We start from the raw sequence: 26,268 nt of genomic DNA, 5'->3' as shown, positions 1-26,268 counted from the left end.
TCCCATAACAGCAAGAAAATAATTATGATAGAAATTGATCACAGCTCTCTCTGTTTGCTTATTCTGAGTCTCAAGAATTCTTTATACTGTCCTGCCCCACACTATCCTCCTCTGTGCTTACTCCTCATCTTTTCATTTGACGTTTCCAGAAATGCTCCTGGGCATTTTCACACTGCCCTCATTGCAGCATTTGCAGTGTACAAATGTGCACAGCTTGGATTTTCCCATAAATCTACTTTATGCTTAAGACACCATTGTTCTTTACATGCAAACCCATAATTTGCCAGACACTAATTTCTTTCTCAATCCATAATGTCTTTAGCATATTTAAAGGCAACTCCTTGTATGTTAGGTTAGCGCATCGTTAACTTTCTCAGGGATGCTATTTACATCTCTTTCCGAAGAACACATGGAAGAGCTCTTGCCCATTTGGAAATTCTGCATGGAGCCAAGCTTTCTATACAAAATGCAAGCATCAGATTTCCAGGAGCCATCAGTTCTGAACGCTCTGTTCAAGACACTGCACCCAGACTTACCATAAACAATTGCTTGAGTTTCTGCAATGTGGCATAAGAAAGACAGTGATGATGCAAACATAATCTTCTGGACAATTGTTGCATTTCATCCACACCATGGAAATAGATCTGCACAATTTCACACAGCTGAAGTGTCTCAAGAAAAACAGCAGTTTGTGATCCACTCATGCAATTTCAACTTTGTCTTGTATTGCTGTAGAAACAAAAAAAACCCCTTGTCCTTGCAGAGTCCATTCTGAGCATAAGCAATGTATTTACAGCTTAGAAAAGAGAAACTTGGATTTTGCTTAAGATTTTCTCAAAACATAAAAACACTACATGGGAAAAAAAAGCTGTCTTATACAATATAGAGCTTACAGGTAAATGTTGCAGTCTTGTGGACTGTCACAGAATCACAGAATCACAGAATGGCCCGGGTTGGAAGGGACCTGAAGAATCATGAAGCTCCAACCCTCCCACCACAGGCAGGGCCAACAATCTTCCCATTTAATACTTGACTGGGCTGCCCTGGGCCCCATCCAACCTGGCCTTGAACACCTCCAGGGACGGGGCATCAGGACATAATGACAGGGACTGACATGAAATAACTAAGGAGGAGAAACTTCGTAGAAATGTAATTTTGTTATTACTTGAATATTCTACTCTCTTTTCTAATAATGTTGAAAAACTGCTATGCTGACTTAGTCATAGGTACATCCAAGAACCTGCCATAAATTCAGTACTTATCCTATGGAAATGGAATAATGTATGACACCTACAAAATATGTGCATATTGATAATGTCATAAAAACACTACTTTATGCATATTTCAGTCTGTTATAGCAACTATTTAAAAATTTCTTATGACTTTTAATGAAAATTGTAGTTCTAAAGGTGGAAAAAATGCAAATCAATTGCATCCTTCTCCTCTAAGTGCCATTGCAGTTCCAAAGCAGACAAAACTTGCATATGCAGTACTGTATGGATGAGCACAAAGCACATCTTCTATGTTCTCTGGAAATAAAAACATGACCAGTTCTTGAGAAATTCCTCCACTCCATTACCTGAGATGCTGGACACCTTGGATGTACATTTCCAGTGCTTATTCCTCTTCCAATAATTTAAGAAGATCACAGGTTTCCACATGCTCTTAAGATTACTCTAACTTGAGAACAGCACTACTTGAGCACACATGTGGACAGAAGGGCTCTCCAAAGTCAGAAGCATTAACAAACATAACAACAAAACAGACCACAGCTCTGCAGCACATAACACAAACTGTGAGGAACAGATATTTCAAATAAGGCGAAATGTTCCAGCGTGTTTCTGCTTGCAGAAAACTTTCTGAGTTCAAGCACCAAAATAGCAGCTGCCCTTGATTAACAGCTTGCTTCTGCTGTTCTGGATACTACAAACCTGTCACGCCAGAGGACAGAGTTACAAGATATATTTCTTCAATGCCGAGCCAGACACAGGAGGTTCCATACCATCACCTGGGTTGATACAACTCCAAGTGGAGCCGCATCATTCACCAGGTTGCTGAAATGCTCCAGCTGTAATAGCTTCTTATTGTGTCACAGCACTGCATGACTCTCATACTGAGAAGTTTGGCTCTAGCTCAAGTTTTAGCAAAGCAGCACCAGTCTTTTCTCTCACATTCCAGTGGGAATGGATAACTGAGCCTTAGGTGGCATGTGTTGTGCTGCAGCCAGAACAAGGACAAAGTCAAGAGGCCAAATGTAGCCCTCAGAGATGCCAATAGGTGTCATGCTTCCCATCACCTCATGACCAGGGGGATGCTAGAAGAATAAGTTAACCCATAGTTTGCTATAGGAAGACCTGATGCACAACTTTGCAGTCATGAACTCGAGCAATGCATGACAGTTGCTGCACCTTCAATACCAGTGACTCATGCTGCAACTGGGAGATATGCAACAAGAATGAAAGAGAATACAAGACCAGACCCACAAATCGAGAATAGAGACCTGTGGGCTGTTAGCATCAGGACAACGAAATCAAAATGTGAAGCTACTTGAGTAAAGTCTGGCACAGGATTTCCAGTGCTTAACCTTTGCTTTCGAAAACAGAATATCCAGACATTGGAAATGAGATGAATGAGATGAAGGTATAGGTTCACTCAGCCTCTGCAGACTTGTAAGATGCATGAAATAATACACTTCTGTTCCCAAACAAATGTCTTTTAAATGAACAGTATGAAACCACTGCAAAGTCTCCATGGGGAGAAATGTTTTAAGTTCTCATTGCTATTGCCATATAACTACCCCAGACACTATTCTTGCTGCTCGCAGATGAATTCAACTGTTTAGTGACTTTAAATGACTGTTAGAAGCAATCATCTCTGCTGCCTTTATTTTTCAATCTTTATAAACTTTTCTCCCCACATGTCTCCTCCTCATTTTAGTACAAAATGTGCTCCCAGGGTGAATGCAACTGTCAAGAAAATGACATTGTTTACAACAAGATTGATTCAAACTATATTTATAAATTCTCTTTCTTGAATATTGGTATATAAAATCCCAGTTGTTTCGGTGGAATTAAAAGAGAACAGGGAAAACGTCCACAAAAAAAATAAGCACATGATTAAATCCAATCTTTCTTTGTAAGCACACGTTCCACACTGCTGGATGAAGCTCCACATTATTTCCAAATAATCTTTACTGCCATACAAATGGGTCCATTGTATGAACGTTTTGGATTGGACATACAAGCAGATAACACAGTCGTGTTCACTTAATACTATAACTAAACCCAGGCACATAAGTCAGTACACAACTTATCCCAAGGTCAACCATTGCCAAAATGGTTTGGTCAATCTAATGAGAAAGTAAGGGAAAGAGTCCTGAGAACTACATCTGAAGGCCCATAGCACCTTTCCCAAGGCACACAGTGTTCCAAACTATCTCTCACTGCATTTGAAGCATCAAACTACCCCTCTCAGGGAGGCCTTAATCAAGTCATATTTCATCCTGCAACTGACTGATGGGGTATCTCACCAGCCTTTCTTATAAACGCAACAGAATAAAGCAGCACGTAGAATTGCTGCAGGATAAATCAATTCTCCTTCCTGTATGATGCTGTGAAGAGGGCTACATTGCACCCATTCTTCTAGCAAAATTTCTACGTAGGTATTCATAATACGAAGACTTAACAAACACAAAGTGCTAGAAGTCTGTGCTCACAAGACAAAAGCTTGGAGCTCATTTTATATGAAAGTGCAATACAGGGACACGGCTCTGGTCTTATTTACAAGAGCATAACATGAGAGAATGAGGATAGAGTTTGAACATTTTGCTCGTATCTGTCCATGCCAAAGTACAGGTATGGTCCCTGCACGGTCTGCTAGACAAGTCGAAGAAAGTGATGGCAGACAAAAACCAGATTGAACATTTCACCAAAGTGGTGATGTGCAGCCAGATCACCTCGGCTAGGTTGAACGGCAACCACAACCCGTACTGGCCTCAAAGAAAACTAGAAACCTCCACCCATCTCTAATTACACTTTTAAATAAGAATTCAACTTGCTAAATTCATATAATATCAGAAATTTATTGATGCTTTTAAATTATATGAGCCAAAAGGAACTAAACCATGCTTGGACTAACACATTTTTCCAACACATTTCCAGAGTTGTGGTGGTATATCCCCTTCGCAGTACAATCAGCTACACAACAGAAGCCAAGTCTTGTGCATCCAGAAAGCAGTACATGTCATCTGGAGGATGAAGCACTCTAAGGGAAGCTCTGTGGGTAAGAAACAGCAGCCAGTAGATGCCCAAATGAATTCATAGTTGATAACAGGCAGAAATATCCAGTTACCAGAGAGGAAAAAAAAACCCACAGACCCCAGTCTGGACCCTTTAAAGAAAAGTATAAAATCCTTGCAGAAGAGAATCTGGAAAGTAAAATTCATATAGGTTCTACTGGATTTCAAAACACAAAATAAACAAAAACATGGATTCTATAGCAATATTGGTCTTAGTGTATTCACAGGTACCCTCCTTCTTTCCAGGTAGCCTCTCCGCAGTTCACAGGCAATTCAGGTCATGACCTTTTCCAAAACAGCACAGCACTTGTCTACTTTGCCTCTTGCTTTACAATCGCCAATTGCTTCTGTGTTGGGTGCCTGGACCAAGGCAGCCCATCTACTCCAAACAACTGTTAAACAGTTAACGAGCTGTGAAGATTCCTGCAGCTATTTTGGATCTAAAGAAGGATTGCATGTCCAAAAGCTTATCTTCCACCCAGCCGTTATACGGTGCTATCTGGTCCAAAAAATAAATTACCTCTCTCCGCAAGTCTTGCCTCTGAAACTTGAAGCACACTGCCCACTGCAAAGTGGGGTGCCTGCCAAAGTTGAATCAGGCAGCAGATCAGTGCTGCCCTCCAAGTCAGCAGCATCCTTCCCTTTATCTGCAAGCAGTGATTTTTAATTGTTTCCCATTCCCAAATCAAAGTACTTAAACTTGCCAGGCAAGCACTCCTCAACTTTCTGTGATATACTTAAGCAATACTAATGATTCATTCTGAACAAGGTCTTTAAGGAATGTGGATTATTTTCTAGGCTTGTATACACACTAGGAATTTCCCAATAGTTTATATTTCCTTTCGCAGCCTCTGAACTCCTTATTAGGCATCAAATATCAGTGATGTCCTCCAGACTGGTAATGCTCTTGGCCAATCAAGCTGATCAGAACAAGGACAAAGTGTGACAGAATTGTCAAGTAAAGTCTGTGGTAAGAAAGATTTTAATTCACTAAGACGGACATAATTTATCCCAAATATGCCATAAATATGAATATATATATATTTATATATATAAATATATATACATACTGCATGATTGTGTGGTTTCCTTCAACTTCTTAAAAAATAACTTGGTGGCTTAGAGGCAAAAAACAGAAAGAGATGTTTTTCCAATTATTTCTCCCCTATTCATCTCCTTCCTTGCTCTACTGCGCTCCAAGTATCTGTTTCACTTGTTAGCTATTAAGCCTTAGATTTCCTAGATGTTAACATTCCTAGATGTTAAACCTATGCATTGAAGTAGCATCCAAGGTCTACAGAAGACAGTGGATTGTAGTGCAACAGCAAGAGAGTCTGTTCCTACTTGACAAAGCTAATATAATGTATGTCTCAGGTGCTGCAGGTCCAAGGCAAGATATTGCGAAGGTGCTGCCACTGATACAGCTCAGGCACCTCTGCCCTGCCACATCTGCCTTCATTCTGGAGTCCCTGCAGCACAGATTCAAGTGTGTGCTGAGATGCTATTTCAGTTAATCAAAATCAACAACATTTCTACAAGACATAACAGAAATGAAGTGCTGACTGCAGCAGATCAGATGGGAAATGGAAACATCACACTTACCAGTATAATCTCTGACAGGCAAGATGGGATAGAATCAGGTTTTGTTTGTCGGTTTAATGCTCTACATCCTCCCCAGCTCTGCAGAGAGCCTCACAGCTCATCTTGGAGCTTGTCTCTTCAGCACAGGAAAAACAGTGATTTTAGTTCTGGAAGTTCCTAGTTCCTGTGATCAGCCAAGTTGGCAGCTGGTACACGTGATCCTCATCAGGATTCTATCTGCACTGCCTCATATATCCTGTCATTCTTCTTGTGACTCCCATGGAATACAAGCCAGTAAGGATGCACTACAAATATCACTCTTATATTACACAAACAAGAAAAGCATCTGTTACAGACTGTAGTTCAGTGTTCCTCTGCTCAACCAGAAGGTTATTTTATCTCTCAATTTCACAGAAAAAGTACATAATCCAATATTACCTTCTTCCATGAGTCACCACAACGGAATTGTGGTTTGGTACGTGGATAAGGAAATGCCAAGCAGAGAGAGAATACTGCCTCTATTTGGCAGTAAGGCAACTTCTGCTAGCATATCACACTGTTCTGCTGTCCGTAACACAAGTACTATGGAAGAAATGAAGAGAGATCAGAAAAAAAATCAATCAATCAGATAGAGCCAAATCAAACTAGGAAATTTAAGCAGCTCAAGCTATTTATCTTACAGAGGAGGTTCAGGGTAATTGTTTCTAAATGCCAGTAGGAAAAGACAGACTTGATAGAGGCCCACTCAGCTTTGGATATAAAACATATGATTAAATATAACATTTGGACAAGGAGCAATGGCCTAAAACTTGAACATAGGAAGTTCTGTACAAGTGGCAGAACCTCTTTACAGCAAGGCTAATGGAGCACTGAAACAGGTTGCCCAGAGGGGTTGTAAAGTTTCTTTCTATGGAAACATTAAAAACCCATCTGGACACCTACGTGTGTGGCCCATTGAAGGGTACCTGCTTTAGCAGGGAGACTGGACTTGATGAGTTGTTGAGGTCCCTTCTAAACCTGCCATTCCATGATTCTGTGATTTGGAAACGGTGGAAGCCATTCTTATTAGAAATAAAATTGTTTGATTTTATTTGAAATACTAAGCCCTAAAACAACTTGTCAAATGTTGAGATGCATTCCCTTCATTATTCTTTTTAGCTGATATGCAGCGTTCTAAAAAAAGATCTGCACACATATACGGAATAAATGTTCTGTGGCTCCCAACTGTGCAGGAGAGAAAATGTGCTCATGACAGTCTTTTCTGTTGCAAGAAATGCCTAACTTCACAGAAACTCAAAAGTTATTTTGCAACATTTTTGAAGAGATTAGTATTCTTTTGGATTCATCACCAGCAAGGTCTGGAAATAATTACTGTTATGGATAAATTCGGTTTCAACTTTTCAAGAAAAATTATCCTGCCACCATCTTTGCAGCCATTTAAGCAATATCCCTGGATAACTACAAAGAATAAAAGAGGAACACTGGCAAAAAAACCCAACCCAACAGAGAATAAAGTATGATTTATCTGCCTAGTGCAAGAGCTATTGCACAAGGACAGCATCTTCCATAGAATTTAATCGTTTTTTGCTAAATGTTCCCCCCCAAAAAGGAAAGCGCACCATTTAATTACCGTAAGGAACACTGCAGTTCAATAATATCTGGAACCTTTGGTTCCAGGAACCCAAACCTCCCCAGGTGCCTGTGCATCTTTTCATCTGCTCTTGCCATCTCTGTCTTCCCTGCTGCGTTCATCAAGCTGCCGCACTGGAACATCTGAAGAGCTTTGCCTGTTTATGTCCTCTGTGCTGACTTGATGCCATGCAAAATCACCATCTGGAGAATAATCCACAGAAAAGAAATCTGCTCTTCTGCTTTCATCTCTTCTCTCAACCAAGCCGCAGGCCAGCAGCAGACCCAGCACAGACTCCCAGCCCTCCTCCTCCATGGCTTGACATGTGTGCAGCACATGAGCCGCCTCGCTGGGGCCTTGGGCAGGAGAAGGCCATGCTGTAGCTGGAGAGCAAGAGACAGCCAGAGCTGCTGAGAGACCACCTGCCTCACACCCTCCTGTCCTGCGTAGCAAGCCTCAAAGTAGTTTCCTGATCCAAACACCAATTTACTCATTTGAAATCTGTTTTTAGCAGACAGCAGCCTGGGAAGAAGAGAGCAGAAAGCAACCGCTCTGTCTTGCCGTGCATGGTGCTCAGAAGGTCCTCAAACTACATGACCTTTCCTTGGGCCTCAGCGACTGCCTGGGGCAAGAACTGTGTGGATGAAGCAGCCCTGATGTAGCTGCTACCTACCTGCCCTGACAACTGCCCTGCACGCACCTTTGCAGCCCTTGCCAGTGTGGACAGGCCTGTCTGTCTGTAGGGGAGGTGGGAGAAGCTTGGAACAGAGTGGGGAGGCTGCATGCACGGCTGACTAGTCACTGGCTTATGGCTTCATTTGTTAATTGGCTCTAGGAATCCAGAAGGGAAAAGCAAGCCCATTTATGAAGGCATAAACCATCTGCATGTGGAAATTACTTCACCGATTCAGAATCCGATGGACAGTTTGAAGAATACAAACTGAAAGAAAAAAATAAGGCTATTAAATTATCTGGCAACTTTCTGCTCAGCAAAGAGCTGGGGGAAATGTATCCCTGCTGATTATATGTGTAATAGCTCCAAAAGTTAGTCTGTATCAAACAAAGCCTTACAGCTCGACCCTGTCTGCAGAAGGGAGAGCAGTTCTTTAACCGACCGCTTTCAAAATGATGTAAGGCTTTTACAAGTGAGCAAGAAACAGAAAAAAACAACAATCTGATTGGTGAGATTAAGACATACACACTGCAGCTCATAATATGGAAAAAATACATGCTGTTAAAACCCAGACTGTTCCTTTACCACAGCACTTGTACGTACCCAAGAGTGAGACACCATCTGATGTTGTTGAGCCTTTTGAGAAAAAAATACTGCGTCTTGAAAACCAAAATTAGGAAAAACACAATAGATGTTTCCCTACTTTGCCCAGCACATTGCTACATTAAGCACTTACTGACATATGAAAATTATTAACCAAGGTCAGAGGCTCCAGGATTTACTTTGATGGTATTAATCACTGTGAGCAAAACCCAGAAACATTCACCCCAATCCCAGCTCTGACAATGCCCACTTTGTAATGCTAGGCAAACCATTTCACTGCCTAGCCAAGTTACACTATCAACAGCCTGGGTGATGAGTCAGAAGTTAATTGGCATATATGTGTATTTAGATTTTCCTTAGAGTCCAAGCATAAGCACCTATCCTTTGAAGATATAATGACAAAAAAAAACAACAAAACCCAGGAAGATATTTCCAGACAAAACTCTTCTGTGGATGGTAAGTACAGCTCAGAGTGCATTTTCTGGTGTTGTGGTCAGTCTATTTTCATTTGCTTCCCAAACTGAACTGAGAGATGGGAGAGCACCAGCATCTCCCCTTGGATCCTGACTTCCAATGGAGCACCATCCTTTGACGGAGAATGGGTTGGTCAGTACAAGCAGTGCTGGAGAGGAATGTGGTTTGCTTCTTGGCTCATCAGGCAGCAGTGAGTGTTACCGCTCGTCTCAGTGAGCCTAGTCACACTTCCTCAGCATGCCCGACTGCACTAGAACTAGAGGTTAAACAACTAGTTCTCCTGCAAACAAATGCATATTCAAAATCCTTTAAAATCATTAAGCAGCGATCTCCTAACGTCCCTAGAGGATCAGCAGTTTCCGAAATTACTCAACTGACGGACCTGCGGTTCTGCTCCAAGCAGAGACTGGCCAGCTGGAATGAGATGGAAGATTTTCAGCTGGTTCTCTAACTTGGCTGACAAGGAGGCAAAACCCAAAATATTAAATAAACTCAGATGATTTTCTTTCTTTCCTTAGAGCTTCTACGAAGTTGAGAAAAATAATCAAAATAAAAGCTGATTAAAAGCTTCTACTTTGTTTGTGCACCCCACTGCCTAAGCTACACAGCTTTTGATGGTGGTACCTACAGACATGTCCTGGGGACTGTCCAAGCTCTCCAGTGACGGGGTTCATTTGATGCAGACCAGAAATAAACCTAAGTATGTTAGAGGAGCAAATGCCTGCCCCAAGTCTTCCTCTCCTCTGTAGCTCCCACCAGCTCTGGAACAGCTTTAGGCCAGAAGGCATTTTGAACATGTTTCAGGACTGGCCAGGTGAATAGCAGGCATGGACAGGACCAAACATAGAGCAACAGCTCACATGGAGATCTCCAGCAAGAATGGATGTTGGCAAAACAAAACAGAGGTAGACTCCAGATTAAAGCTGAAACAAAGGGTGGCCATCAGAAAGATCAGCATGTCTACTGATCATTGAATCTTACACAAGTGAGGACAAAGATGTCAGTGGTTTAGATTCAATACCATTCAACGCCATTCAATTTCATGACCAAGCCTGCAGTTAACCTATGCTAACTGTAAAGATTCTGGTTAATATTCTGCAAAATATTTCACATCTTTTGTAATTTAAATAAGTTCTGAAAGCCACACTGAAAATTAAAAAAAAAAAAAATCAACTAAAAAAAAACTCCAACAAAAATAAAACAACTGAAACAACTGTTCTTTTAATAGTTACCAACTACATCTTAACTGCCAAAAAGAAAAAAGTTAAAAGCCCTCTAGCAACCTAATACAGCTTTTCATTTAGCTCTCTTTAAGCATATAGCTTTTCAGTCGGAGGGACCGATGTTTCTAAAGCCAGACAAACAGAGTGGTTTTAATCCCTCATTTTAAGAACAAAGACAGTGCAATTTTATTTATTTATTTATATACTCATTAAATATTTGATGATCCAGTTTAATGACATGTGAAAAAGTGCCTTGGAGCAGCCTGGGGAAGATGTGCTGACAAGGGCAAGGTTTCCCATCCTACTATAACAGAAGACAACCTACTCCAGGCCATTAAGAGGCATTTGCAGAAATTTAGTCTTTAACATCGGAAATCGGATGGCAGAATTCACAAATTGCAGAATCTATGTTAGCAGTAAAAATCTTTGTGAAATCTTGGTAGAGAGGAAAAACAAAAAACATTGCCAACAAAGCAATGAAGTGAAGAAAGCAAATATTGGCCACTGAACAAAAGGTGGAGGTACGTTTCATTACAAAAATCTGAAGGAGTTGGTTCTAATCACTGACAGCACAACTATACATTCCATTGCAACTGCAGCTTCATCAGCGGTGTGATTCTGGAAATGAAACTTCTGGGGGTGTGCTAAAAACATAGTGAGGAATGCAAGCAGGAGCCCGATCTGATACAGAAACACACACATGTGGAAAATGTGAAAACAACAAAATGCTGAAACATACAGATGATGGAGCAGGGAAAGGACCGCTCGCCTGCAAACAACCAGCAGCGGACGACGGCCGCTGCTGCCTTATTTATTTTCCCACTAGAGGGAGCCAACGGAACCCGATTGGCAACAACCTCGCCGCCCAACAGCACAAGCGAACAGCAGAGTTTAAACGAAACAAACGAGCAGCCTGGAAGCTGACTGCAAGCTACCAGTCTGGCCTCCCCCTCTACAAAGCAGCAAGCTCTTAGCGGCAATTTAAAGCGATGAAATAAAGGGGCTGAATGAAAATCCGCTCTCTTCCTTTTTTTGAAAGTAACATCAGGACAGGAGTGCTTGGCTGCTTCACCCCCTTACCATCCCTTTTTTTCCTCATGTTCTCATGTGAAGAAAGTATTGTGACTATTCATGCGATAAGACAAACTGCCTTCCCTGGATGTCTTACAATCACATTTCATTTTTACTTTCTACAGTTCTATCCAGATGTTCTCTGCAGACCACTCCTACTGGCAGAGGCACTGAAGATGAGGTTGCTTCAAACTTACTCAAAAAAATCAATCAATCACAAAAAGCCAAATACCTCCCTCACGCACACAAAACCAACTAACCAAAAAAACCTGCCACGAGTTTCTGCTGATTGAGGCAATAGAGTAATTTTAGCACTAATATCGCAGCATCCAAAGTGACTTTGTACATAATTAGTACTTTGAATTGTCTCCTAGTCTGGTGATTTATGATACAAAACCATGGTTCTCCTTCCAGATTCCAACGAAAGACTGCTATCATAATCATTATTTTTGGTGTTGTGAAACTTCCTGAGTTCTCCCAGATACTCACTACAGCCACAATAGATACTCTGAAAAAGATTTATCAATTGTTACTAAATGTAGGCACAGAATATTTTCTCTGTGTGCAGTCCCCTACAACATAGCCCATAGCATGTCTGCTGTCAGTGAAGGGTTCAGTACCCATGTAGGTTTCTCTACTGCACTTAGAAGACCTGTGACACCATACTTATGCAGGATAAGACCAATGAAGTGTGAAGCAAGATGTGGGCAGCAACTTTCCACCTGTATTTTCCAACCAGGATTGTCTGACCTTTGAATAAGCTTCAAATTGGCAATATGCTGCCAGAAATAAAAGGGCCCTCTATCACCAGAGTATAAACTTTCTAAGAACTTATTTACCTGCTCATTAATGCATTCCTAATACTTACAGATGAAGACTACAAGGAATTCTACCAAATCTCATGTTTAATGACATCGTATGTTCCACTAGCTCAGCTAAGAACAGGCTTCTTCCCCAGATCACCGCTCAGTGAGCATACCAGGTACACTCTTCCCCTCTTGGTAGGACCCACCAGAAACATGCCAAGGCTGAGGATAAACAAGAGCACTGTGTTGGAGACAGAAAATCTTGGCCTGTGTGTGCCTAGCTTGTGCATTCTGCTTATAGTCAGAGCAATAGCTCCAATAAGTGCCCCCCTCCCAGGCCCTGTGACACATACTGCAACAGACCACAGCGTTGATGGGAAAGTCAGCTCATCCTCCTCTCCTAGAAAACCTGCCTTAGTTCTCTTCCCTCTTTGCCATGTGCTCTGAAACAATGCCCTAAGAGGCCAAATAAAGACCACAATTCCAGGTTTATTTTGTGCCACATCCTCGATTAATGATGAGTGCTGTTCTTGCCTTCATGGATCCAATGCAAGATACCGGAACCTAAGTCAATTCAGACAAGGGGCTGGACGACACAAGTCAAACATAGGAAACAGGCCACTCATTTTAGCTATATTGCTCACTTGAAGTTAATTCAACTTTGAATTTTTGCCTGGCTGAAAAGCTGAAACCATGTAAAACTGTCAAGTTTTACATGTTTCCATCCACAAAGAATAAAATGACCTAGATTCTCTCATTCTTAGATTCCCTCACAGTTCTGGCCAGATTTTCAGAGGCTTGCTAACCTTGGCTGAGTTAAGGGTTTATAATGAAACACTAAAAACCAAGTATGTTCGAGCTGGTTTGGATTTTATTATGAATGTTTTGGATGGCTGTAATGTTAGAGTCAATTCAGACATTCTGGGTACTTTTCATCCAAAAAACTGCTGCTTCGAAAAAAATCCCATGTTTACAATAAATTAAAATCAATCATTACTTTGGGCCTGATTCTCCACTGCTCTATTCCAGCACAGCATCTGGTTTCAGATTAGGCTCCTGTAGCTGCAGTGAATGTCCCTTGTTTTTATATCCTCTTACTCACCACAATAATGAAAGTAATTATTGGAAAAAGTTACTCGCAACTTTAAACGTATAAGGTAGCAGACGTAACAGTGATGAACAAAAAAATAAAATGCTATGAGGCAGACAAAAATAATGCTGGCAATCCAGAATACATAAGTAATCATTTTAAAAGTGCCTATAATTAAAAAGATTGTGTCTTCAAGATCCTTAGAAGTCTCACCACCTTGAGACACATACGAAGATACGCTATCATGGTATAGTTTGAGAAATGGATTATGATTTAATGGAGAGCTTCATCCTCATAAAGCTTGACCAAAGACATACCTTGACTGTCAATCTACAGCTATGGAAGAAGTTGAAAGAAAGCTATCTGACATATTGGGGTAATACACATTTGTCATATGCTTTCTGCTTTAAAGCAGAAAAGGCGCAGCTCAGAGGGCTCAGGCTAACTAGATGTGGTGTATGAAGGAATATAAAAGTTATCACAAATGCACCATGAGACAAGCTAAATAATGAAGCACATGCTTTTCAACCCCTGAAGATTTCTCATTCTTTGATTAATAGGCTCTAAGGTTCTGTCAACGTGCAGTGCAGACCAGTCAGAACGACGACTTCAAGCGTGGACACAGTATGAGATGGGGGGGGAAATGAAGATGAATTATGCTGATACTTAGGGTACTAAGTTTGAAGAAATCAGATGTGCACATGCTACCTTCACAGACTTATAGCACTTACTTCAGTTGTTCATTCTAAAACAATTCTTTTTCTCCTAAAAAAAACCCCCAAACTATGAAAAAACCCCACTCTTACATGCTCAACTTCTCAATCATAAGGTTGAAAAAAGAAGAGTTTCGTATCAGGAAAAGAATATTCTGTAATACACTAATACTGTGCTTACCTTAACAACAGACAGTAGAGATGCCTGTTTTCAGTTGCAAATGAGAACAGAATAATTCCTGGTTAACTTCGTCTGCACTTAAATGAAATAGTTATGAAAGGAGAAAGAAAAAGCATGCTTCAAACTTTGCCAATATCTAAACAAAACAAACAGCAGCAGGGTTTTGTTTTCACTTAAGTTTCATTATACTTCATATACAGAGAATTAGTACAACTTAAAACTGTTGTGTATTTAAACCCATGTGTACGATGAGAGTCGCCAATATGTTCATTTGCAAGTGGAAAAGTCTCACTCATGCCATTATTTCCTAGCATAACATATTTTCATATGTTCTGGGAATCTTTTTCCCGAATCAAAAATAGACCTTAACAAATTATCAGACCTGTACCAAAAGCCTAGACAAGAAATCTGAACTTTGTGGAGTTTGCAGTTGGCTTTACAATTTTATGGATAATTTTCTTCTAACATAACAGAACTTGGATGATAGTGGCAGGAGAACGCCAGTCATACGATATTGGTCGGGAACAGAGCAAGCGAAACAACACTGGTAGAGCTTTTGCAACACTTCAAAAGCCAGCCAGCCAGCCAGGGGCAAGTTACACTGTCCCTAAGTCACTAAAGGTTAGTCAGAAGAAAGCATCGCCTTGATGCTGCTTTGCAGACTGGCAGCTGAGTCATGTCCTCTTAATTTCTGCTAATGGCCCACTGCAGGCCACTTATGTATGCAACCTTAGTGACTGTCAGAAAAAGAAAACTTTAGTTCAGCAAAATGCACCAGTTGTAGATCTCTCAGATGAAAACAACTCTCAGCCAAAATGCAACTAGTGACTTGCATAATGCAGACATGAAGGCTTGGAAGTTATCTGGAAAGAATTACACACTGGAAGAGGGATTAACCTTGCAAATGTTAGTCCCCAGAGGGAATTCAAGATGTCCAGTCATTGACGGGTGACGTTTGGCACTTTAAATAAGCAGTCTCGGTGAGAATTAACTTTATGCAAAAAAGCCAATAAACACATAATAAATTTCAGATAATTCATTAGACAAAACACATGTTAAAACTCTGCATTTTGCTTCTTTGTCACCTGCTAGAGTTGCATACTCATTTGTCTTACATCATCCAGAAGAAACAACTATGGAGTAAGGTAAACTTCAGGGCAATTAGGTTTCCACTTAGCAGATGGAGCAAGAAGATTTTCAGTCTTACTGAAGTGGAAATACAGGAGAGCTCTCCTGAGCCAGCTTCTGTGCTGTGTATGTTAGCACTTATTCAAGAGCTTTGAAGAAGAAATCCATGAAGAAGCCCCTATAAAACAACTATGACCTCATGTAATCTGACTTAGCAAGGAATCAGAGGACACCTTACAGCAGTTTCTAACTGGAAACTGCTCAGTGGTATTTCTGACACCAGTTCACTGATGAATCATTTGACAAATATTAGGTCTCAATTCCCACATTTTTCAAGCTAGTTTACCAAGCAAGCAAAATATTTGTCAGTCTTCCTCCATGCTCTGGACATATTTCTACCAGTGGTCAGTACTGATACAATATACAACACACGATATAATACATCTCAACTTTTGCTACAGCTGTAGAGTGAACATGAGCCTATAGCTTACAGAAAAACCACTTTATGTTTTACCAACACACCTACAGAAACTACTTTCCATCTGACTAATGCTAGTGATAACAGCAACCTCAGAAGTACCTCAGACAGGCAGAATGGCCATGAACTTTCCACCACGCACATTCCAGAATGATGCTTCTCTCCTTCAGCTGTAAGCTAGAAGAAAACATCTTAACAGCATAACATAAAACAGAAAATAACCCTTTTTCTCCTCACAATTTGCATGGTGGAAACTCCAAAGAGACTGGGAAGAGCAATAGCAAAAGAGGTCTTCCAATTGTGAAGCAACAGTAAGTTGCAAGGTAGATGGTCATCAGACATGAGAGGTACAGAGTGTTAAGGCAGAAAAATCAAGCAAATAAATCAATGCAAAATGGCCAGAACTTTCACATGGCTTTTCGTGAATGGGAATAAACTTGTGAGGGTAAAGAAAGAAAGATTAAAATGAGAAGACGTCTTGTTAGGACTATTAGAAGTAGAGCGCAAGTGAAAAATATTGTTTAGATCCCTGACTCTTAACATAAAAGATCCAAAACAAGAACAAAAACATCACTTTCAAGATTCTACTAAACTCTTAAGAGAAAGCAAACTCTAAGGAAAAGTGCAGGTGACACTCTGAAATGACAACTTGCACTATTACAGTCCATAAACATTTGGGAAAAGCCATTTGGTCTCATTTGTCCCAGTTCATTTAATCTCTAAACAGAGAAGCTCATCTTCTTAAGACTAATGAAGAAATAATTTCTTCAGCCTGGTAGTTCAAATGTAAGCAAGTTTAAAATTAAACTATTTCCAATACATTAAAAATAACTGCTCTCACAAAGATATTCACACTCATCTTCCTGCTCTGAAAGAGGCAATCCAGACCCGACTCCAAGTTTCTTGCTTTGAGTGTTGTTCCAAAGCAGTTACTGTTTAAGTTTACGTAATCAATTTACTTGGCAGATTTAATAACACTGAACGGTATCAAAGTGACTGAAAAAGAAGTTATAGTTGTCTGTTATTCAGAGAGCATTAGACTGCAAGATTCTCCTTCTTAGGAACTGTAAAATGAGTCTGCTATTAATACCAATTCCTCCAAGCCATACTCCTGCTGCCCCTTTTCCATTAGATTCTTCTTGATAATTTTGTGTTTTTACCAAGGGTTGGGCAAAAGCTGTCTCATTTGAAGGTCATTCCAGGATTTCTACTTAAACACTGTTTCTCCCTCCAAATACCCTTCATTCTCCTTCTTCCCTGTGTGACTACACAGCACTGTTGGGACAGGAAGCAGCATGACATTTCTGAAATAAGATCTTCACAAAAAATCCAAATCCCAACCAAAAAAAACACCCCCTCCACCTCCCACCCGCCCCCAAAAAATAAAGCACAAAAGAAAATAACACAAAAAAACCTCCAAGCTTCTCAAATAAACAATGACCAAAGCAAAACAAAAAACCCTCATTTTTTTACAGCAATTTTGAAAAATCCCAGGTGACTGTAATGAATCAGAATCAAAAGGTGACAGGAACGATTTTTCAAAACTACAGAATGAAGCAAAACTAGTGGAAAATGGTCAGTAGCTATGTATTCACAAGAAAATGTATGAACCTGACCTGTAGAAACTATGAGCTAGTTTTTGGATTTAATTTTACCCAGAACTCTTTTCTCTCCTCAGAAAGGTGGGCCATAAGGTGTAACTTCTGCTGCTGAGGAAATACAGCAGAGCCAAGCATGCTCGCCTCACCGGCAGTGCGACAGCACAACTAAGGTTAATCCACCTTCATCATAAAGCATAGTCAGAAAAATGTGCCCACGTCTCATCTCTATTCTTCTGTTAAGTAGTCAAAGGCAGCAGCAAGAACTCCCCAAGACCATCTCTTCTTCAAGCTAAGCAAGTCGTGCCCTGTCAGGTAGGTACTCGAGGCCCTGAACTACCATGACAGCTCTTCACTGGACTGCCTCCATCACATCAGTACCTTTCCTGAACTGGGGAGCTCAAAGAAAACACAGTACAGCAAGTATAGCTTCATAAGTGCTAAGTGAGAAAGAACAAGTCTGCTGAATTTGCTGGCCATGCTTGTGCTAACGCAGCCCAGGATGCAGTTGGGATTCCTCAGTGCAAGGGCACACTGCTGCCTCATGTTCCCCAACACGGTCTGCAAAGCTGCTTTCTTGTCAGCTGGCCACTAGCATTTCTGTATGGAGTTGTTCCACCTCAGGTACAGGACTCAGCATTTCTCTTTGGTGACTTTCCTGAAGATCTGGTCAGGCCATTCTTCCAGGCTGTGGAGGCTCACATCCCCTCAAGCATATCACTCACTTCCCCAGGTCTGGTATTATGCACAGACTAGCCAAGAACACACACTGTACCATGATCCAGGTTGTTAACGTGGATGTTAAACACTGTTGGCTCCAGCATTAACCCACAGAGACCACCTCTGGTAACCGGCTGCCAGTTGAACTCTATGTCACTGATTACCAGATGATTCACACTGTAACAAATGATTCCTTCATAGTACAAAATGAATTTCAGAAGCAATTAAAAAAAAAAAAAAAAAAGAAAAAGATTGAGTTCATTAAAAAACTACTTTATGAAAACATCTCCCAGTGTCTATCCAAACAGAAGCTTGTTCCCTGGAAAAAGTCAGTGTGGCACAAGTTCAGGACTGTATTGCTGCAATGTAACCATGAACACAGCTATTTCTCATCTCTAGGAATGATTTACACCAAAAGCTGCTTAGAGTTGCTGCACTGAAGTACAAGCTCTAAAAGAGCGTGTCAGTACTGCCACAAAGATGGCCAGCCTCACAGGGAGACCTCAGTACCTTATGACGTGTATGGGTTAGATCACTGACTCTGAAGCATCCCAAGAAGATGGAGATTATAAAAATCGTCAATTAAAAATAAAAGACCTAATCAAGTCTGTATGAAACAACAAGGCAGATTCGTCCCCAGAAACCGTGCATCAAAAATGTTACTGATCTTGCATAGCAATGTTACTGTTTCTGAATCCTTCAGTGGTGCATGTTTTGGCAGAAGAGCTGAATAATTTGCATCATTCTGTATTTTCACATAAAAGCCAAACATTTATACTTGCTGAGCAAGGAATTTCCACAGCAACTTTTTGTGCAAGAAATCCTCACTGACTGTTGGCAAAACCACCAGTGGGCATCAGAACACAACCATTCACAGTTGAGGGACAGCAGAAATTGTACCTGACCTTCAACTTAGACCAGGAATCAACATGTTGCAGGAGCAGGGGTTAAAAACACAGCTGGAAAGCTGCATCCCAGGGCCTAAATCAGTGCTTTTAACTAATTTTTAACTGCTACAACGTAACACAAAGCCAGGGCTATACTGACCCATAGTTTCTAAAGAAATACAATGCCTTTGATTTCCCATTTCACGAGAAAAATTCATTAGATGAGCACGACTCCTCACGGACCATAGTTCAGCTCCAGAATAGAACTGGAAAGGGATCACTGAGCCCTGCTCCCCACACTGCAAACCACCACACAAAAGACACTCACTTCTGGAAGGAGTCCAAAACATCTGCACTGGTCCCAGCATCAGCCACATGGCACTTCCCCCAGCCACATGAGAAAAGACCAGCTACTGTGTATCACAGCACAGCAGCAGAAAGGCCACTGGCCACTGTCCGAGACTCTTACAAGCCTTGGAATTCACCAAGGATTCAAATACACCTGGGGAGCCAACTACTGCTTGAAAGCTGGGTAGTGGTGGTAGTGCAGTTTTACACAACCCAAATGGCCTTAATTACTGTTATTTATTCTGATTAGTAACAAGACAGACATTCATACTGGTATTAGTTTCTGCAAATGCACTGACAAAATGAGCCATACAGTATGGAACCTGTTCATACAAGGACAGGCTGAGAGCTGGGGCTGTTCAGCCTGGAGAACAGAAGGCTCCAGAGAGACCTGATAGCAGCTTTTCAGTATCTAAAAGGGGACTGTAAGAAAGAAAGGGACAGACTCTTTAGCAGAACCTGCTGAGACAGGACAAGGGGAAATGGTATGAAAGTAAAAGAGGGGAGATTTACATTGGATAGAAGAAAACAGTTTTTTATGCTAACATGTTGCTCAGAGAGGTGTTGGATGTCCTGCCCTCAGAGACATCCAAGGTAAGGCTGAATGGGGCTCTGAGCACCCTGATCTAGCTGTAGGTGGCTCTGTTCATTGCCGGGGAGTTGGACCAGATGACCTTTAAATGTTCCCCCCAGACTCAAACTTTTAAGCACCTACTGGCAGACTCCACAGTCCATTCAGGAGGTCTATGCTTACACTCCACTATCATAAATTTAAGCGATCGTTTTGCGGTTATTTAAAGCCTCTTTTTCTCATTCTGTTCACTGTATACAAAAAGAGATTATTTCTTTCCAGGTAAGTAAGAGGCTATAGCGGAGTGATGGTTTGCTTCTTTCTGACGCCAATTTCCTTCAGGTTGAACATATATTCACTCAACACCGTCCAGACTCTTTACCAGTTTCACTGCCCTTCTCTGGAAACACTCCAGGACCTTGATGTCTTTCTTCTAGTGAGGGGCCCAAAACTGAATACAGCACTTGAGATGCAGCCTCACTGGTGCAGAGTACAGAGGGACAATCACATCCTTAAATCAGGTTGGGTTGCTCTTGCTCCTTCTGAGTGTCACCAATGCAAATGCACTTAGGCTCATTCGCCTTCATGACTTACCAAGAACCACAGAGCACTTTGAGCCGGATGAGCCCCACAGGGACCAGTGAGCCCACCCCTGCTCCCCTGCCTGCATCACTCTATTGGCTCTCTGGACCCTGCACCTCATCTGCCCCAGTGTGATTCTGTGATTCATCAACTTCACAGCAGATCGCTGTGCAGTACATATGACTGCCTATACAAATCCACAGCTGAATTTTGCTTTATGTTCACAAACAAGATAGTGCACACAGAACTTCTGCCCTCAGTTCCAAAAATCCTACTCCCATTTAGATCCACTTGCCATTGAACACTACTTGGGAGACTCATATTTGATGCTAAGTATGAGATGCACTTACTGAAAAGAAACACATTGAACAATGTTTAAGTTTTTAATCTTCATAAAAACTGACAGATCACGCCTTCAGGGGGTGAGGGGAGCTTATGAACTACCTGCTAAGAACGTAAAGCCTTTCCACTTAAGCATTAATTTTTCTAATCCAGCCCTTCATACTTCTCCTGCTTGAGAGCCTCCTGATGAGATGAAGTTATTCACAGTGATTATTACCCATGGTGGATGTTTCTATAGAAACAGACTTGTGCACCATACAAACATCTTGCCTTCGAGAACCTGTGCTATTAGCCAGCTCTGCTTGCAGCTGCAAAGCAATACTTCAGAGGCCTATGTCCCCACAGTGGGAGCAAACAAAAGGTGCTTGTTCTTGTAGTTCTGTGGGCCGTGAAGCAGCAGTAAAGAAGACAGCATTCCTTGAGAAGTCCCAGTCACCTCTGAACAGTTAATGACCCGCAGAATGGGTGTAAGTACTCTACAGCATGCCCCAGAGGCCCACAGCAGCTCTACACTGCTTCTTGCCGAGCTTTAGCTTCTTACTGTGCCCTTTTCTGAGATCATCACGCACAAGTGAGGAGGGATGGGGAAAAGGCAGTGATTTTCTCCTAGAAACTGCATTTCCTATATCAGTACAAATCTTCCTGGAGGCTGCAGCCATAACAAAAACAAAACTTTTGTCAGACAAAAAAAAAAAAAAAAAAAATCAAAATCTCACATCAACCTATCTCCAACAAAGCTTCACCTTTCTAGACAGTGCTCAGCCAAGTGCACTGCTTCCTTATCAACCAGACCATTCCAGTGCCTGTTTTTGAAAGGTGACTGCCATGAGGCACCTCAGAGTGCTCCAGAAGTTTAAGGAAGCACAGAACTGCTAGCATCTCTGGAACCCAACTCCTGCGCTTTCATAGACTGAAAAAGCACCTTGTCCCCTGAGGTTCCTGAGGCTCCACCTGGCAGAGGTAGCACACTGCAGGGCAGGAGCTACAGATCCAAGTTCATTTCCCTGGCACCTCTTCCTCATGCCATACTGCATCCAGCAAATAGGAAGCAAGGGTGCACCAGCAGTAGCCTACACAGAGATCTCTAAATTTTCTCTAAAATGGGAGGCTTCAGGTGCAGCTTCTGCTTAATGAATGCTTACCAAATTGGACAGGAGAAGAAACAAGTGTAATCTCAGCTCTTAACTACTCTGTGAAAGGCCGAATGAATTCCAAGAAAATTTTTCAATCAAGTAGACAAAAACCTGTAACTCTACTTGAAGGCAAAAGGAATGGAAGGGAGAAGCTCCTGAACAGTGATAAGGTGTGAACACTGACCTGAATCTCCAATAGCACATTTCAGTGGAGGAAAACAATCAAATCACCACTCATTTATTCTTCTTTCCCCATCACATGCAGTCAACACTTCACGCAGACAAATCCTGTTTTTCAACACAGCATCCTGGGCAATGCTACTATAGATGGAGTTGCTGAAAACAACGCTATATGTTCAAAATGTGCTCTGCAGAGTTACAGCTGTTACTCCAGTTATGAGTAGCAGGTAATCGCTCGACAAATAGCATGGGAATGGATCAGGTAGCTGTGGCAGAAGTGAAGCCATTTATGCAACTCTAAGCCACAAGTGTCAGGCAGGTTTAAGACGCAATCTGTACGCAGCCTCCATCAAAGCTGCTATTTTCTTACTGCTATCATTAGCTTTGACTAACACTTAATCAAATACACTTAAAGTTCATTCACACTGAGACAGTTCCAAGATACGGAAAAGACTTGCAGTATCATAAGCAAACCCATTTCCACTCCCAAGTATTTTATCTGCTGTTGAAAAAGGGCATGTTGGCCACAAGCAGTTAGACCTCCTCTGTTTGTCACGCCTTAGTTTTTTAATCCACTATAGAAAATTAAACAAACAAACATATTTAATAGAGGAGATCAGCAAATTATCATTGCTTTCAAATTAAGCAACAGATTACAACTTCAAAGAGTGCAAAAGACAGATGGGATGAGAGCACATCCTCAAATGGGGCACAACTGCCAATATCACTCTTGTACTTTGAAGTGGCAAACTAAATCGAAACCAAGGTACAATTATAGTTCTTTACAAACAGCATCTTAACCTAAGAGAGAAATTTTACCACAGTGAGAATCACTTGTAAAAACAATTGTTTCAATTTTTTTCTTTAGGTGATAGAAGCGGGTGTATAACCTTTTCCACTCAACAAGCTACCTAAGCAACTGCATATTCACTTACTTCTCACTAGATGGAAATAAGTCCCTCCAAAGATGTCTGCCAGAAGACTGGGATTTGCCTTACTCAGGGAGAGGTCAGATTTGAGTTCATGTCCCCTGTGTCTCAGGTAAATGCCCTTCGTAACTGAACTTCCAGCTATTTCAAAACCAGATGGTACCTCTGCTTCTGAAGATGCATGTATTCCTGTTACAAAGTTTGGATACCAACTAGTCAGCATTTTCCAAAGAAAAAACATCCTTCCTCAGAAACATCCTCTGTGTCAACAGACAGAATAGTGCTTTTGACATCCATCTCTAAAAATATTAGGCAACCTAAGTGCCTTCTATTCCCTTATTAAATTTCAAATGATTAAACTAAATGAAAAAATGAGAGCCCAGTTCAGCAGCACAGGCACACTCCTGCTGAACAGTGATGCCTGGATTTAGCTATGGCCATGCCTTTGAGCTGAGCTCTAGGATCAAGCACTGCAACTTGTATCTAAATCTTGCATTGTCAAATCTATCCAGAAGGGAGGAGGCATTTTGGTGCAAGCCATCTGCTCTCTTCCCTCTCAGGTTCCACAGTGTATTACTGACAAGTCCTACTGAATTTTGAAAGCATGGGCAATTAAACATATACAATGTGTTTGCAAGTAATGTTTATTTTAAATATTTGTATATGCATGTATAAATTTTAAAAATCCCTAGAAAAAACAGGAAGAGAGGAAATTAAAATCTGCAATGTATTTTAAGGCCACAGATTCAAGCACACATTTTATAGATCCATTCACTTCCATTCTACCTTCAATGTAAGTTGCCACTTACAATATAATATGTTGACAAACTCATTTACTGTACACTGAGCTAACACAATTTAGCAAGCTCTTCATACAGCCAGGAAAGAGATACAACCATATTTCTGCTCTAACAGAAAAATGCAGTATCTGTAATAAGTTTCCCAGTTGCTTCCACGGCCTTACCATTACTTCTGGGATCTGCAAAGAGTTAACTACTGGGTTTTATAATTAGTTATGCTAACAGCATATCTTGGTGTTATTCAATCAATAGAACAGCCCTTTTTCTTCCTCCTTCACAGAACAGACTTCTAATTAGGGAGGGATTAGTTCATCTCCCACTTTGCTCAAAACTTTAACATACAGTGGTTACAAGAACACTGTTAACTAACTTAAATACACCACCACCTCCTTCCCTAACCTACTGGGATTCCTAATACCTCCTGCAAGCAAGAAGCACATGCTGAAACTCCTTGTGATTCCCGTAGCAATTCACAGCATTGAGCATCTCACAGATTTGGGCCATTCAAAGAGTTTAACAAGTCTGCATATATAATGAACTTTGTGAGAAATGCTGTTTCCATGGAGTGAAGAAAGTTATTCCTCAATGAGAACTGCTCAGAGCTGTTAATTAATGTTTTCTTCCCACTAAGGGTCATCTTGCATCTATTTCTATTCCTTCATACAATGGGATTAGGAGCTGCAGCAGTAGCGAGAGCCAAGGAGGTCAAAGTGTTTTCTGCATCCATGAGAGGTGGGGAAAGTTTTTAGGAATGGAAGGGGCACATCCAGCACCAGTAGTGAAAAACTGTACACAGCTTTTCTACACAAGTTGTATGTACTGGTGCAAATTGTACCCACATAAAATACACACTTCTATTGCTAACATCGGACAGTCACAAAGATGGGTGACTAACCCATGTGTGTTTTCAGAAGTGGTTCCATCTCAGGGAATGCAGCCTTAGCATAACACCACACCCACAAAGTTTTCAGACGTGGTGGGCCTGCAGTTAGGGGTTTTCATGGTTTGGTTTGTTTAGTCTTTGAGAAAGAAGGGACAGAAGAGCCAGAAGAGGGGAGAGATTCTGTAGCAGACCCTGGGGAAGATTAGAGGGAAAGGACAACAGTCCAGGGAGAACAGAAGAACCATTTTGTCTGATGCTTTGCCAATCCTGTGTTAAACAACAAAACAGTGTTGGAAAAGAATCTGTTATATGGCAAGAGCTCCATCCTGATGAAAGATAAGGCTGAGCACTAGCTTCTGCTATCTGAGTTAGTGCTGTAAATCTTGGCTGTTGGAAGCTTGCTCATTTGGTGAAGATTTCAACGTTCACCACTAGCTACTGCACAGTAGCCTTGAAGTGCTGTAAATTTAGTCCATCGGTTTACAGAGCCTTTTGGAGGACCAACATTTTCAAAAGTCATTAATGATTATCAGCAGTAGTTTCAGTCTTCCAAACAAACATACAAAAAAAGACTAAATAACTAGAAAAATCAAAGTATACCTTTTCAGTAAGAAGATTGTATTTTTCAAATGAACTCTTCTTTTGATCTCACTCAACAAAATAAGCAATTAGAAACCTTCCTTTTCTGAAAGTCTCCTCTGTCCTCTAAGCTATCCAGCCATACCCACCTCCCAACCCAGGCATTTCTGTTACTTTATGGCACCTCTTCTCATTGCCATAGATAAACACAGGCTCTGTTCCCACTGAAGTTATCTCCTTATTTAAGCCAAGAATCAGTGCAGCAAGATGGAGAAAACTAACTGGGACCACAGCAATGGAGCTATATGGCTGTGAGATGGTGTAAGGAGCTTTGATAAATAGACAAAGGGGAAGATTGCCATGTAATTTGTAGAAAGATGTTACTCTACACAACATACTGAGAAACACTAGATTGCTGTCAAGAAATGGATTAAATACAACTTCAGAGAAGCACCTAAGAATGGAATTCATCATGCAACTACTTTCCATGATCTTCAACATATGGTTATTGACAGTAAGGCTGTTTTGTTCCCTTTCTATAGCGTAGATTTCTGATTATATTTGTCTTCCCTCCTCTCTTAGCTCAGAATTTTCCATAGAAAAAGTCATGAAAAAAGAATCTTGCAGCTACAAAGTGTTGCATGCTCAGAGCAGCACCTCCCTCCTCTCCTCTGAGCATCACAGGACAGCTTGTACTCATCTCTATCACCAGCATACACATGTAGCTCATATCAAGGCTGTGAGGAACTTGGCAGCATTTGTCTCTAC

The 26,268-nt window shown here is 41.1% G+C and overlaps 1 protein-coding gene across 2 annotated transcripts in view; it reads right to left on the bottom strand.

Annotated features, from left to right (window-relative positions):
* Positions 1 to 26,268, bottom strand: part of FBXL7 (F-box and leucine rich repeat protein 7) — a 165,004-nt gene that overhangs the window by 35,361 nt on the left and 103,375 nt on the right. The window contains exon 3 of one of the 2 annotated variants that reach the window (XM_048940164.1): positions 537 to 729. The exons of the other annotated variant lie outside the window; for it this stretch is intronic. Within the exon in view, the coding sequence (XP_048796121.1) occupies positions 537 to 597 (61 nt within the window). The 5' untranslated portion in view covers positions 598 to 729. The remainder of the gene's footprint in view (positions 1 to 536; positions 730 to 26,268) is intronic. 2 annotated transcript variants of the gene reach the window in all.

The sequence above is a fragment of the Lagopus muta genome, chromosome 3, assembly GCF_023343835.1.
Source record: "Lagopus muta isolate bLagMut1 chromosome 3, bLagMut1 primary, whole genome shotgun sequence".
Taxonomy (NCBI): Eukaryota; Metazoa; Chordata; class Aves; order Galliformes; family Phasianidae; genus Lagopus; species Lagopus muta.
The sequence above is the reverse complement of the archived record's forward strand: the minus strand, read 5'-3'. Positions and strand labels throughout refer to the sequence as shown.